Source organism: Artemia sp. Qi Xiang Cuo, chromosome 1 (assembly GCF_049724085.1).
Source record: "Artemia sp. Qi Xiang Cuo chromosome 1, ASM4972408v1, whole genome shotgun sequence".
In the NCBI taxonomy this organism is placed as follows: Eukaryota; Metazoa; Arthropoda; class Branchiopoda; order Anostraca; family Artemiidae; genus Artemia; species Artemia sp. Qi Xiang Cuo.
Window position 1 is genome coordinate 6,022,943 of NC_142794.1, and position 16,192 is coordinate 6,039,134.

At 34.9% G+C, this 16,192-nt stretch overlaps 1 protein-coding gene across 1 annotated transcript in view; it reads right to left on the minus strand.

The window, feature by feature from the left end:
- LOC148955957 (uncharacterized) overlaps nucleotides 1-16,192 on the minus strand; it is a 197,263-nt gene that overhangs the window by 66,442 nt on the left and 114,629 nt on the right. The window contains exon 5 of the mRNA XM_089085956.1: nucleotides 11,472-11,643. Within this exon, the coding sequence (XP_088942082.1) occupies nucleotides 11,472-11,643 (172 nt within the window). The remainder of the gene's footprint in view (nucleotides 1-11,471; nucleotides 11,644-16,192) is intronic.

Here is a 16,192-nt window from a genome sequence, read left to right on the forward strand (position 1 = left end):
TACAATCAGACAAATATTCTCAGGCTCGTTATTTTGATGGGTAGCATTAAACTTAATGAGTTCCATACATTTGGAATCAGCAACAAAAATAAAAACAAAACGAAAAACAATCTTTTTATGCATCAATTGTTGTCATAAATTTGTTTTTTTTTAGAGTTTCTGTTACTATTCGGCCGACTCACTCCTTATTTAAAGTTTGTTACCATGAACTGTTTGAAATGCAATAGCACAACTAATATTTTATCTTATAACTATTGAACGTATTTACTAATTAGATTGCATTGCAATGAAGTAAAACTAAAAAGCAAAAGACTGACTAAAATATCTCTTGTCCATGTTTAGTTGAAATGAAATAAAAAAAATTGTCTTCAAAGGGAATATTATTATAAATTTTCTAAGAATTTTATTCCTTCATCTCAAAAGCAAAGTACAAATGATTTTTCTAATTTATTCTGCAAAATGTGTTCTTACTGGACTAGATTTAAAAAAAAAAAAAAAACTATTTTGTGTCCCTATTCAATTCAGGATTATAAGGACATTCTTGTCAGGAGGCGCAATTTTGAGGGCAGATTTTGTCTCTGACTCGGGAAGAAAATATGCTTGTAAAATTGAACTTAGGTTCATAGAATGTTTTCCACTAATGGTAGATTCGAGCTAAAAGGATGAAGAAATGACCAGAGACTGAGGTCATGACTGAGCTCCAACACGGAGAACAGATTTAGAATCTAATCTTGGAAATACTTATATGCCTCTCCGGCTCCATTGTCTCCCAAAGGAACTGACAGAAAACAGACAGGTCGAAGAACCGAAACACTAAACCAAATATTTTCAGATAACAACTTCACCTTTTATAAAGATGAAACACAACTTTCATTTCATACAACTGTAATCTTTAAAGGTAGGAATGTTAGAAAGGTTAATTTCAACAAATAGTAATTAATTGTAATCCTGTTATACAATAAAATGTTGTTTTTACCATTAAAACAAAATCCCATCTCCCCTGCTAACAATGATAACTACTAACTACTACTACTATTACTAACAACTCAATGCAGTACCAAGCCACCTGAGGCCAACACAGTACGCACGCTCATCCTACATCCCTCCTGTTCCTCATGTCAGTGATAACAACACTAGAAAATTGAAAACAAAACTACGTATAAATATTCTTCATACGACACTTAACTTTAAAGGTGTGGTAGTTAGAAAGGGCACTTTTAAAAAATATTATTCCATTCTAATACTGTTATACAATATAATGTTCTTTTTACATTAATATGAAATTCCATCTTCCCTCCTGTCAGCGATAATAACACTACATAATTGAAAACAAAACTACATTCAACTATAGAAGTTATCTACACTTTATTTGTAAGTTAGGCTAACTTAGTTAGCAGCCGAACCGGACATACTTCAAGGCAAAATATACCGATAAAAAGAATCCCTTCAAAGAAACAAGCCTTTCTCATACTAAGACAAAGATTAAAAAAAAAATATAGAAAAAAAAGATAGAAAAAAATTCTATGGCCAGTAGAAAGAAAAGACGATCGCGATGGATGTTTCACCAGTATAAAAATAGGCATTTTCAGCGCTAAAAACAGAAAGAATCTAAAACATAACCGTGTAAAAGAGAAAAGGCATAGTATCTAAAATAAACACAACAAAAAGATCAAACCAACATATGTACAAATACTACTCCATCATCCAACAGCGTAGAGAATATACAATTTGAAAATGCTCTTATGAACAGAAAAAAACCACTCAGGGATAAAAATAAAATTATATTTCTCATACTAAAGAGAATAATACCAATAGGAAACGTCGACGGGGTGCTCCTTAAAGACATAGTATCCAACCTTTCAAGGTGGAATGAGCACTGCTCTTCTCTGCTAAATGCATCCCCTCTCTCTCCATCTGTAGCATCTCCTTCCACCCCCCAACCTATGATCCATAATGACTTCCTAAATGTTGACATTAAACAGTTCTTAGTGGTAGAAATTCAAAATACTTTGAAGAAATAAAAAAAAAAGGAAAGCTCTTGGCATCTGTGGAATATCCGCGGAGCTGCTTAAGAATGACGGCGGACTATCCTGCCACGGCTCAAAATACTATTCAATGCAGTATAGGACTCGGAGATCTTCTCGAAAGACTGGCGTAGAGGAGTGGTTATCCTACTGTGGAAAATAAAAGGTTCCAAGGAGGAGAGCAAGAACTTTAGAGGGATAACGCTCCTCTCAGCATCAGGCAAGCTCTTTTCTATGGTTTTGCCTCAGCGACATTTTGCACACTACCGACGAAAGCGCAGAGTAGAGCAGGCTGGTTTTATGCCTGGCCGATGAAGGACAGAGCAGATATTCTCCATAAGACAAACTATCGAGAAGGCGAACGAGTTCCGCCAGCAGGCTTTCATTGCTTATGTCGATTTCAAGGCTCGACTCTGTTGATCAAGATTCTCTATGCAATTTCCCATGTGTTTGTAAGTGTTTCTGGGGAACAAATTGTTGATCAACAATGTTGAACAACAATCGCGAGAACAGTTTCGTTTATCAACAATTGTGGATCAGCAATAATTGTTACTACTGTAATTTTCACTGTTTATACACCTTTTCACTGCCTGATCAAACTCTGAAAGTTTCAGTTATGTAGAAAAATATTTCACAAGTTACCTTTAAGTTACCTGGAGGGAAAATGGATAGACAGTTCAAAAGCAAACACATTCTCATGTCTTACTTATGAAATTAAAATTAAATATAACAGCTTTTAAGGGAAATAACTGCTTTTTCACTTCTAAAATTGTAAGAACAAAAACAATTTTCATCCATGATATCCATCCTTTAAATTTTGCGCATAAATTTGACCAACAACTTTGACAAACAACGATTTCAATCGTGTGTCATTTTCATCTAGAATACTAATCAAAAAAACAATTTTTGGAAGAGAATAGAACAGAACATGAATAGAACATGAATAGAACATGATTGTTGGTCAACAATGTCTCGCCAGAAAAGGTGTATAAAGGTTACTGAGTATTTCTCGAATAGTGATCGTGATTTATAACTGATAGTGATCACTTTGGTATAATATAGTTGATTGGATGTGTTTTGTTTTTTGCTTTTTAGTTTATGAAGGCTGGTATTTAGTAATTACAATCTTGCATACCCATGGATCTTTCTTATTGGTTGACTGTTTGGAAAAATTGTTTGTCCTAGGTATTTAGATATGTGGATAAGGTCAAGGCCTCATTTAAGTGCCGGCCTGTTCGAAAAACAGTTTGTTTTTCGAAAAGGAAAACAGAAAACAGCCAAAGTAGGAAAACAGTTTGTTTATTTTTCACCAAAATATGAATTTTATCACTTTATATACAGTTTGAGCAACATTTATTATTTTAATGCGAAATGAAGAAAGAAATACCGATCAAAGCAAATTGTGTTTTCAGAAAACTAAAAATCACATTCATTCCTTTAGAGAGTTTTTAGGGGGGGGGGGTTACAGCCCTACTGTTATTTGTCTATTTTTCTATTTTAAGTTTGAATTTATTGTCCATTTGAATTTCTATTCTATTTAGGTTTCATTTATTCATTCCAAGTCATTACTGTTGGTTTCAAGTTTGACTTATAATAAGAATTTATTTTCGGTCTAGGTTTTATTATTCCTAATTTTTTTTTTTTCAAAAATTTCGTTTTGAAAATATTTGCTAAAAAAATTCCTGTAAAAAACATTTTAATAGTCAATTATTCGTTTTTGAGAGCAAGATTTGCGACACCATGGTGGCACTGGTGGCAATGCAGCTTTTCTTTGCGATCATAAAACAATCAGCTACTTTGATGGTTTGCCTTTACAGCTGATAAGAATCTTTAAAAGAATACAATAATTCAACCATTAGCTTGCCAAATAAACAACCATTAACCTGCCTTAAAGTTATTCCCAGCAAACCTGGTGGTATCCCGGCTAGCTCTCACAAGGAAGGCCAGGGAGGAGGAGGTAGAGTCTCCTCGAAAATTTAAAATCTTTTTTTGTTGTTTCCGAATTCATCACATAATTCTCCTCCTATACCGAAGTAAGTTCTATCCCGCGTATATGCCTGATACTTTACTTCAAAAGAATAGAGTTGATGTTTTGTGAAACTTATCACTTTCAAACACCAGTACCTTTGTAGCTGACAGGAGTCAACCCCGACGACACCAAATCATTCGTAATTTTATATTATTTGAGAAAAGAATTTGAACGCCAAAAAAAGGAAATAGATTAGACTAGCTAATATAAAGAGTCAATATTAGACCACATTGTAACCTCTGATAGATAATAAAGTGGAGGGATGGTTGAAAATTTCTTCCTCCCTTGATGAGTGAAAATCTAGTCATGATCAAATTATAACAGAACTAGAAAATCCACCCATCAGGGGCGAAAGTAATCAAGTCAGTCGATTCTATAAATCAATAAAACAAGTTTAAATACTACACTATTATTTAAGAACATCAACTAAGAAACTCAAGGCCGTACCCAGGGGGATTAGGGGGTTTGAACCCCCCCCCTCGAAATGTTTGTCTGACTTATAAAAACGTAACAAAAATGGATATAATAAAATTTTGTATGCGTTTTTTAAAGTTTTTTTGTGTACCCTCCCCCCCAAAAAAAAACTTTGAGTAACCCCCCCCCCCCCAAAAAAAAAATCCTGGGTACGGTCTTGAAGAAACTTGAACGATTATTGAGATAAACGGTAACATATAGAACTAAAAAAGAACAAAAAAAGAAAACAAGTTGTACTTCTTGAAATCGTGGGATTTATTTCTGGCTCATTTATTCCAGAGCTTTATGCTATTTTTTCTTTTTTAAAAAAGTACAATCTTTTACCATTTGGATCTGCCCCTATTCAAGCTATACTACTCGTATAATGCGAATGGATTCACTTCCACCATATATTGCACATAAATTCAAAGAAAGAACTTTCCTATGGGACACCTCTGTCGAAGAGAAAGACCGAAAAAAAACTAACACTTAGAACGCACCACAAAAAAATGTCATGCAACAGGTCCAATTACTGGATGCAACAGGTCCTTATGACAAGGCACATACCCAATGTTTTTGGGAGGGATCTAATAATAAAAAAAGACAAGCGGGAGGGATGGGAAATAATAAAAATAACATTATTTGAAAATTCAAACCGGCCAGAAACAAAAAAAAAATAGTATCTCCACAGGGAAATCGGGAAGAGTTTTTAATTCCATTGAAAAATGGGCAAATTATTATTCTAAACTTAATTTTTAGCGCACCATACAAAATAAATAAATAAACAATCAATTGTGTAAAAACTTGATTTAAATAGTTTTCTGGACCCCCGGTACCTCTCCATTCAAAATAAAATGAAAATCTCTACTAACGGGTAAACATTTAATTAAGATATTAGAAGAAGACTATAATGGCTGACTACTTCAACTTCACAATTGGAAGCCTTTATCCACGAGAAGCAAATGACACAAAGAAACCCGGCAGTTAAAATAGGCAAGAAAATACCACAAAAAGATGAAAAGCAAAATTGACACAAGAATTGCAAAGATGACACAAAAAAACGAAAGAACTCACATCTGGAAAACCATATTTGTTGGATTGTAAAAGCTCTTAGCAGTTCCTTATCGTGACAAAACGTTATGCACAAATTCAATCAAACTGAAGCTTAATAGCATACAGGTTCGATAGATTGAACATTGTTTTCTGGTATGAGATTAAAAAAAATGAAATGATATATTTATAGGAAAATCTTACAAATAACCTAGGTCAATAGAATTAAAACTAATTAAAACAAGAGCAGGTAAAAGACCTTTTAATCTGGTGGAAGTGCGTTGACTTCTCAAAACAGCATTAATATTTCCAAAATTTATTGGATCAGATTGACCTTTACAAAGCAAGTTCATAGGTCTTGTGTATTGATTATCAAAAAGCATAATTTCTTTTTCAATAAGAAAATTGTAACAGGCTATGGCTTGGTTTCGAAATAAACTAGTGCAAATGGGTTTAATTTATAATTTCCCTCATCATATGCTAATCCTAAATATGGAAAATAAAAATATCAACTAAACAACAAAAGAATTTCTTCAGCCCAAAGTAAAGAACGACATGAAAACCTAAACTATACACTATTCATAGTGGCCAAAAGGGTCAAAATAGCGTTTTGGCCCTCTTCAGGCCAAAATTGTTGTTCTTTGCCAAAAAATGGGTGATAAATTTGTGGCGTTACTGAAAAGGAATTTAAAGACCTGAAAAAACATACAAAAAACTTCCAATTTCGCGTCAAATGAGCCCTTTTCCGATATTCTAAGACTACTGGTTTGATACAGCCTCCCTTGGAAAGAACAAACAGACAAAAAAACACCAAACAAACAAATAAGCACGCATCCATTACCATTTTTTTCGAAGGAAACATTTAATTTCGGCTACTAACAGACAGGGGCTAGAAACCTCTACCGTAGGTTTTTGAAATACTGCATCTGAAGGTGCAATTTTAATCAAGATCAACACCGTCTTGGGAGTTTTTTTTTTTTTTTTTTTTTTATTTTATTTTATTTTTTTTTTTAATGACAATACACATTTTTCGGACTAGTAGCTTTTGATGTGTAACCTTATATTTAATGTAATTTTAAGTGCTTGGTTTTACCAAAAAAACGGCAAAAATTCTTTTGATGAATATATTGTTATCAAAACTATCTTTTAGAACTTTTGATTGCTAATATCATGGGCTTTTGAGTTATGATAGAGCTTTTGAGAAAAAAAAAAACACCTTTCAGATTTTAACCTTATACATACACACAGATTGGCTAACCCTTTTAACTAAGTCTGCAGCTCCTTATAGAATTTTATGCAAGATATGACGGCATTATATTGGAAGAAATCGATCTGAAGATAAGAGATAAGAGATCTGTTGTTCTTTTGAAAACAATGGATATTCTTCTTCTTTCACTTTTCGTAATTTTAACTCGAAAGGCTTTCTAAAAATACTCCTGGAGTGGATTATGTCAAAAGCTTTTCAAACCTTCCCCCTTTTCTTTGGCAAATTTCTGGAATTAATGAATAAAAACTTGGAAACAAAACCAAATTTGAATCCATTAAGTAAACACAATCTGAAAAACACAGTTTACTCATAATTCTCTTTTTTTTTCTTATCAAGACTAATACTTTAACATGTAAAACATATTGACTGTCACCTCATGGTAACAATAAAATTACTCCAAAAATAACAAAGACAAGCAATGGTGCCAATTCACGAAAATTATGAGAGAAGGGGGATGGGGGAGGTGGAATATATTTTACAAAGTCTAGAGGGAGTCAGCAATTTTGTTGTTTTTCGATTTTCTCCAATGATGATACCAAAAAAGAAGCAATTTTCAAATCTAGAAAGGGGAATTAAGCGGAAGAGAGGGTCAATTCAGTTTCATTATAGTAAAAGAATAAAAAAGCCTAAAATTAGCTGAAACATATTAATTCTTTGCATCCATACAGGGTCCAGGAGCAAAGTTCAACTGCATCAAAATTCAACAGCTCCTTTGAACCAAACCCTAAAATTGGCTAAAAGGAACCCTTGAGAAAACTGTAAACATTGGTCCTAAAAAGAATATATCCTAAACCGACTATTGCGTAGCCTATAGTAAAGACCCATTAAGGCTTAAATGTCTTTTTTTCCCCAGAAGCAGGTCATACAAAAAGAGTGGTCGGATCAACTTCGGAGGAGGTTCATTTGATTGGAAATCGGAAGTTTACCCTTTATAAGAGTTAAAAGTGATCGGAGAACAAACTCCCCCCATGACCTCCCTTCTCCAAACGCATCTAATAAAAATTTTGAGATGACAATTTTGTTGAAAACAGTCCAAAGGTCGAATAACTATGCCTTCGGGGATAACAAAACACCCACAGCCTGCGGTGCAAGGGCTGTAAGTTATGCAAGTTGCCCATTCTTAACATATAAGGTTTTAATGAAAGGGATAGTCACATAGACTTTGGAGGAGGCTCATTCGATTTGAAATCAAAAGTTCTAGTTCCCCTTTTAAAAGTCAAAAGTGATCAGAGAGCAGTCAACCCCCTCCCCTATGCCCCCCAAATACGTCTTATAAAAATTTTGATTCACCTATTTTGTTCAAAATAGTCCAAAGGAAAAATAACTGCCTCCGGGGTTGACAAACCCTCCCACAGCCAAAGAAGGGGTGGTCAAAGAAACTTCAAAGGAGGCTCATTTTATTAGAAAGCAGAGGTTCTAATGCCCATTTTAAGATTCAAAAGTCACCGGAGGGCAACCAGCCTTCTTCACGCCGTTTTTCTCAAAATACATCCGATCAAAATTTTGAGATAGCCCTTTTGTTAAAAATAGTCCAAAGGTCAAATATCTATGTTTCCGAGTTAGCCAACCCCCTCCAGCCAAGCTCGTGGGACAAGGACTGTAAGTTTATGTGAGCTGCCCGTTAACATATAAGGTTATTATGGAAAGGGTGGTCGTATAAACTTTTGAGGAGGCTTATTCAACTGGAAATCGTAAGTTCTAGTTTCCTTTTTAAGAGTCCAAAGTGATGGGACGGCAAGAAGCCCCGCCCCTGCCTTTTTCTCAAATACATATTAAAAAATACCATTTGAGATGGCCATTTTGTTCAAAATAGTTCAAAGGTCAAAATAATATGCCTCCGGGGTTGATACACCTCCCCCCAGCCTTCATGGCAAGGGCTATAAATTATGCAAATTGTCCGTTGTTAACATACACGGATTTTTACTCAAATAATAATAATCAAAACAATATGCCACCGGGGTTGATACACCTCCCCCCCCCCAGCCTCTGTGGCAAGGGCTATAAATTATGCCATTTGTCCGTTGTTAACATACACGGATTTTTACTGGAAAAGACGGCACTGATCCTGGGTCTCCAAAATGCTAAAAATATTAGGGTAAAACTTTTAGAAAATACTGAGGGGTATGTCAAACAAAATCAAAGCACACTATATACAGGAGGGTTGCCAAAAGGACATATCAACCATATTTAAGAACGGTTAAGGGTGTTAAGTTGAAACTTTTAGAAAATACTGAGGGGAATGTCAAACAAAATCAAACCACACCATATACAGGAGGGTTGTCCAAAGGACATAGCAACAATATTTAAGAAACGGTTAAGGATGTTAAGTTGAAGCTGTTAGAAAATACTGAGGGGCATATCATACAAAATCAAAGCACACCATATACAGGAGGGTTGCCATAAGGACATAGCAACAATATTTAAGGAACGGTTAAGGGTGTTAAGTTGAAATTTTTAGAAAATACTGAGGGGTATGTCAAGCAAAATCAAACCACACCATATACAGGAGGGTTGTCAAAAGGAGTTAGCAACAATATTTAAGAAACGGTTAAGGATGTTAAGTTGAAGCTGTTAGAAAATACTGAGGGGCATATCATACAAAATCAAAGCACACCATATACAGGAGGGTTGCCAAAAGGACATAGCAACAATATTTAAGGAACGGTTAAGGGTGTTAAGTTGAAATTTTTAGAAAATACTGAGGGGTATGTCAAGCAAAATCAAACCACACCATATACAGGAGGGTTGCCAAAAGGACATATTAACAATATTTAAGGAACGGTTAAGGGTGTTAAGTTTAAACTTTTAGAAAATACTGAAGGGTATGTCAAGCAAAATCAAAGCACACCATATACAGGAGGGTTGCCAAAAGGACATATCAACAATAGTTAAGGAACGGTTAAGGGTGTTAAGTTGAAATATTAAAGGCAAGTTGAGAGGGATGCTGAAAAAGGAACGAAGGAACCCCCTACCCTTTTGCCTTTTTAGATGCTCCCCTTAACCCTGATAGAGATCTTAAAAAGCTATTTTATTCGAAATACTCACAACGTTTAATGGATATGTCTCTAAGGTTGCCATGCCCCCACAGCACCGGGGCAAGGAGTGCAATTTATGCATTTTGTCCTTTTTTTTAAATGCATGATTTATCACTAGGAAAGATCCTGTGGATGTCCAAAAAGGCTAAGGGTATTGAGGCAAAATTTCGGGAAATGTTCAGGAGTATGTTGAGCTAAAACAACTTTGAAACTTTTATGTTGAAAAAACAACTTTGATGTTGAAATAGAAAATGTTAGAAAATTTGCAATCAAAATGAACAGAAATTAATTAAAAATTTTTTTCCAAAGAATGGTAAACGGCCACATTAAACTTGAGACCAGCGGAAATAATTCTTAAAATAATTCAAACTCAAAGTGACCAGAAATTACTATTAAATAATAAATGAAACCCAAAACAAACACAAATCAAATAAGCAATCATAGCAAACAATTATAAAACGGGTACTACTATAAATGAATAAATAAACCTTAAAACGAATAAAACTTAAACTGAATATTCAAACCAAACTTTAAAAAAAAATCACTAAAAGTAAGAGTTTGGCTACTGCCATGGGCGTAGGGAGTGGGAGGCAGGAGGGAGGCCGCTGCTCCCCCCCCCTAGAACTTCAAATTTACATTAGATAGGGCTGAAACAGCAGATGGTTGAAAAAACAGTTGGTAAAAGGTAGATGGTTGAAAAAACTGGAAATAAACAGAAATGTCCAAATATCAGTCCCGATATTTGGACATTCATCTATATGCTGACAATCATCGATATGCTGAAGCATATTGATGATTTATAATTTTTGGTGATTACTTATTAATAAGGTTTTCACAAGTATGCTAGAAGTTGCTGGCAATATAAGGTTTTGTGAACTGCCAATATAAGTTCGGCTCGCCCCCCCCCCGTCCTTCATCATAGAAGTTGCTGCCCCCTCCTCTAGGCAAGAAGCTACGTAAGGCCATGCGGACATCACTTCATCTCCCCCTCCATCACACAATCGAATGCCCCCCCTCTAGACAATATGCTGCCTACGCCCATGGCTACTGCCCCATTCCCACATTTCCCACTCTTCTAACTGTAAAATCTAAAGCATACCTTAAAGCGAACTATATTAAAAATATGAAAATAAAATTTTGTAATCACAACATTGAAAATAAAAGAAAAAATTACAAGGAAATAAATTCTTGAACTACTGAGCTTTCAGCAATTAATATCGTATACCAAATATTCCCTTTAATTTTAATAGTTCTTTCCAAGGACTATTCAAGACACATAGTTCTCAATAACACGCAAATGACGCATTTCAAACAAACGCAATTTACCTTCTCAGTTTTTTTTTTAGTGTATTTTTATTTTATCTGGTGTACTGTGTATTTGGTTTATCTGGTTATTATCCGGTTTATCTGGTGTTTCTGGTGTACTGTCACAATGCTGTTAGGCCCCCAACAAGTAAGCGTCTTCTGGGGTCAACAGCCGCTGGCAGCTCTTGTTGAAACAAAATTTTTTCATTAACAAAATGATTTAAATAAAATAAAAGTTTTGTCAAAATATTAACCACTACTGGTTTGTAGTGCTAAATGCCTAAGGCTAAATGTCGAGATAAACTCACCGCGTCCTGTTCTTCTTGAACGTGCCTAAATTCTTCTTCTTCAACAGGTTCACTATTCGCTGAAAAAACTGCATCACTCAACTTATAACTATTCGCCACAGAATGACCGTATTTCTGGAGGTATGGTGGTGTCGAGGATGAATGGTACGCCGAAGAAGATGCACCAAAATACCTATAATCATGTTTGGAACTAATTTCAAGCTATTAAGAAACAGGAATAGCCAGGATCTTACCAAGTGAAGTGGCAAGAGCCATGATTTTCCCCCTTTTTATATAGCGACGCAATTGCTACAGAGAAACTTTCAAAACTCAGAAAATTTTTCTTTTTGACACATGACCTAACAAATATATAAGCTTTGGAGGGATGAAGACAGCTTCGGTATAGTACTACTACTAACAACCCATTGCAGCACCAATCAGCCTCAGGCCAACACAGCTACGGACACCCCTCCTCCATCCCAATCTATTCAAAGCTCCCTCTTTACACCCTCCCAGGAAGTTCCCGTTTCCCATAAATCTTTCTTTCTGACATCCTCTGACCCTAACTGCAGACGACCGTTTAGCCCTAGACGGCTGGCCAAAAAGGACAATCTTTGGCAATCTGTGACGTTTCGTCTGCAGAACATACCCTAACCATCTCAACCTTTCTCTCATTATAGCCCTAGAAGGCGGGACTGAACCGCACTTTTCGAACAGCCAACCGTTTGAAGTACGGTCAGTCAGCCGGGCATCCAGAACAATCAATCAATCATCAATCATTTTATTAATACTAAACTATATTACAAACGTAAAGAAAAATTATTTAGCCCATGAAGCTTGGCTTGTTGTGGGCCTCACCATAGGCAATCCATACACAATCCATAGGCAATTTCTCTGGAAAACATCTATCAAATCTTTATCCACTTATCGAAGCGCCCATGCTTCAGAAACACATTTGACCACTGTCATCACTCTAGCTTCCGATGTTCTAACCTCTGTTTGCAAACTTATCTTCCTATTCTTCCAAACTTCTTTCATCTGTGAAAAAACCACTGAGTTTTAGCTATTCTACTTTTAACATCTTCGCTGCTACCACCGTCTTTGCTAATCAATTTTTGATCAATCTTTCCGTTACTCAACGTCACTTTTGTATCTTCCTTATTCCTAGCCTTAGCGACTTATTCTTCTTAATTTTAATTTTTACACTATTCTAGCATCATGATCTCGCAAAACCTCTAAAAGTTCATTCATTTTCCTCACACTTTCATCTAAGATGCTTAAATCATCTGCATAATCTAAGTTCAGGGAAGTTTTTCCTACCCATTTGATTCCGTGGTCTCCCATTGCCTTTTCTGTACTCCTTAAGACAAAGTCCATCGAAATGATCTTATGATATATGATAAATATAATATGAATCATATAATGATTTATACAAAACGAAAACAGCTACTAACCTCATTTCCTACCTTAACCGCAGCAATGTTATTCTCGTACATAGTACTAATCACTTTAATGTATTTGTCCGGTATACCATACAATGATAAGACCTTCGCTAAAGCTCTTCTATCAACAGAATCGAAGGCTTGGTCATAATCTATAAAACTGAGGACCAAAAGTGTTTGATAGCTCAGGAATTTCTCAATTATTAGCCAAGAGTGAAAATTTAGTCGACAGATCCTTTACCCTTTCCAAAACCGAACTGTTTTTCTCTTACTACTTTGTCTACAGCATCACTCAATCTAAAAAATATAATATTACTAAGTAATTACTCCCAACAGAGTCCAGACTAATGCCTCCATAACTACCACACTCACTCTTCTTACTGTTCTTATACAGTGGTTAAATTAGGGTTTTCCTAAAATCGCTAGGAAACTCCCCTTTTTAAAAATTCATATTCATAATATTCAGTAATTTATTTCTAGCCTCAGAGCCACCAAATTTAAGAAACTCATTTGCCACAGTATCCACAACTGGGGCCTTATTATTTTTAATCCTTTTAGTACTGTCGCAAATTCTCCCTCAAAAAACAAATCCTCCTTTAAAGGGTATCGCAAACTTTTTCATTTTCCTCTATATCTTTTTCCGCAACTCTATCTCAATTTTGCATATTCTCAAAATCTTCTGTCCATCTCTCTTTAACTCTTTCGTTATCACTAATTGTGGCCCCGTTAAGTATGTTGAATGTGTCGCCCAGCTTCAGTATACATAACCAAAAATAGATACAGATGACCATAAGAAATAGGAGAGAGGAAGCACTATTAAAAACCAACCCCTTAAACCCCAATTCTCAAATAAGTGTTCAATATACTAAAACAATCTAAAGAAAACCCATTTATAGTTCCTTGAAGGACCTATAGAAATCGATCAAATCAACTCGAACCAATCGATCATAAATGAAATTCTTGACATCTAGACTTCAATACAGTTTCACAAGCCGAAACCAGAATATTGAATATATTTTATTTCTTAACTTTTAATGAATTGAACTACACTAGGTTGGATACCCCATCGCCATTTTTATTCCAAATCTAAGACGGTATTCTATAAAATGAAAAAAAGAAAATATGGTATCTTCAGCCCTGGTTTAAAAAAGAAGATAAAATACCAGGTAATATATTTAAGAAGTCCTGGTAATATATTTTACCCAACACCATAAGGCAAAGTCCATTGAGAAGATAATCTTTTGGTTTACTAAAAACTTCAAATTTGGAGTTACCCTTACTGAATATAAGTGAAGTTGAGAAACTCATCAAATCATGGGCAGCGCAATAGCGCTGCCTAAGTAAAGAACGATGTTGGCACAATGTATTATTTTTCTGTTCAGACCAGGACACTTCGTATCGAAAGAGTTGTCGTAGAAACTTCGAAAAGTGTTCCTTCGATTGGAAATTCGAAGGGCTTGTGCCCTTTTAATAGTTGAAAGTGATCCCCTCTCACAGCCACCATCTTCCCAAACACATCCAATAAAAATTTGGAGATTGCCATTTTGTTCGACGTAATTAAAAGGTCCGGAAATTATGTTTTTTGAGGATGACACTCCCCCCAAAGCCCTCAGGGCAAGGGTTGTAAATTATGCCCTGGGGGCATATAAGGTTTTTATAGAAACCGTTTTCGTAGAAACAAAAAAATACAAACGAATACAAACGAAAAAAAATACAAACGAATTTGCATTGTCAGTTTAATATACATATGCTGATATTTATTAATCAAAATGTTAATAATATTTGATTTATTAAAGTTATAAAAATGAAAACATTCATTTTTTTTTTAGTAAGGTGCAAATTACGTTCTGGCCTTGGGATGGCATAGGGGCTTTAAGCCCTACTCATGTTAATTTCTGCTCGCTTTGAGTCTGACTCGGTTATTTATTGTAATTTCTGTCCGTTTTGGGTTTCATTTATTTATCGATGTTGACTTGGGGTAGTTTTACGCTTGGTAGGCTAAATTGTATGATTTTATTTTTGCTCATTTTTCGGTTTAATGGAGTTCTTTACTTTTCTTTGAAAAACTTATTTTGTGGAAAAAGCTCTTCAAATTAATCTACAAATAAAAAACATGTCGCCTTCATAATATGAAATTTACAGGATATTGTGGTAAACTGAATTCTTGACAAGGTCTCAGGAGGTTTCCTATCACCGAAAACCCAAGGATTAAAAATATATTTTACTCTTCACCCAGGTGCGCAAATCAGAGGGAAAGGGTTAATCGCTCCCTATGACTTTATTGCCCAACTAGATTTTGAAGGTGTAAATATTGCATAAATACGTTTTATGCCATTTTCAACAGATATCGAAAATAAAACAAGGTGACCCCCTCCCCCATAGATACTCTTTTGTATCTTCATTAAAACAAATAAAACACCCCTACCCTAAACTTTTGTGAATTGACGCCACTATCCTCAGGCTTTAATAAATTAAAGAGTGAGCGCAACAGATCAGAATTATTTCCAACCTATCCAAGTTCACTGGAGTTGTAATCTTGGAAGGATTTCTACTCTAAAGAAAAAAATCAATGTCATTTCATTTCTGGAATCACGTAATTCATAAAATGACGAACTTGTTCGGTTATTTACTTGAATCAGAACTGACTAGGTGATTTTTCTTTGAGTCTTCAGAAAGAAGGAAAAGGGAAAATTCAAATTTATCTCCCGTGGGGATTATCATTTCTAAAAATAGAGCAAAGTTGCAAGAGAAAATTCTCCACTTTTTTAAAAGGCTTCATTTGCTTTTCAAATATTTTCTCAAAGTAGCATAAAATGTAATTAACTAAAATAGCTAAAGAGTGGTTCAAAAAACTGATTTTAGCTTCTTAAAAGTGAAGATTATATTCAGAATTATGGATATATGATTTCCAGATAGTTTATTCTTTCAATGTTATGCTAATGTGTGAGCTAATGACAAATGTATATTTCCCAGTAAAAATACTCGAAAGTTTCTTTTGGAAGAGAAAAAAAAGATTTTACGATGTTATTTTCCTAGTTCTTTGGTAAATTAGACTTTAAATTTATTGGTTTGAATCTGTAACGGGTCTTCAAGAACTAATCACATTATTCTTTGGTAAATTTGGTTCTTTAATGAAATTAAATAAAAAACAAGTTTTTTCAACTGAAAGTAAGGAGCAACATTAAAACTTAAAACGAACAGAAATTATTACGCATATGAAGGAGGGTCGCTCCCTCCTCAACACCTCGCTAGTAGTATGCGTCGTCTGGATTCTGATACTCCTATAGCAATCTCCATGTT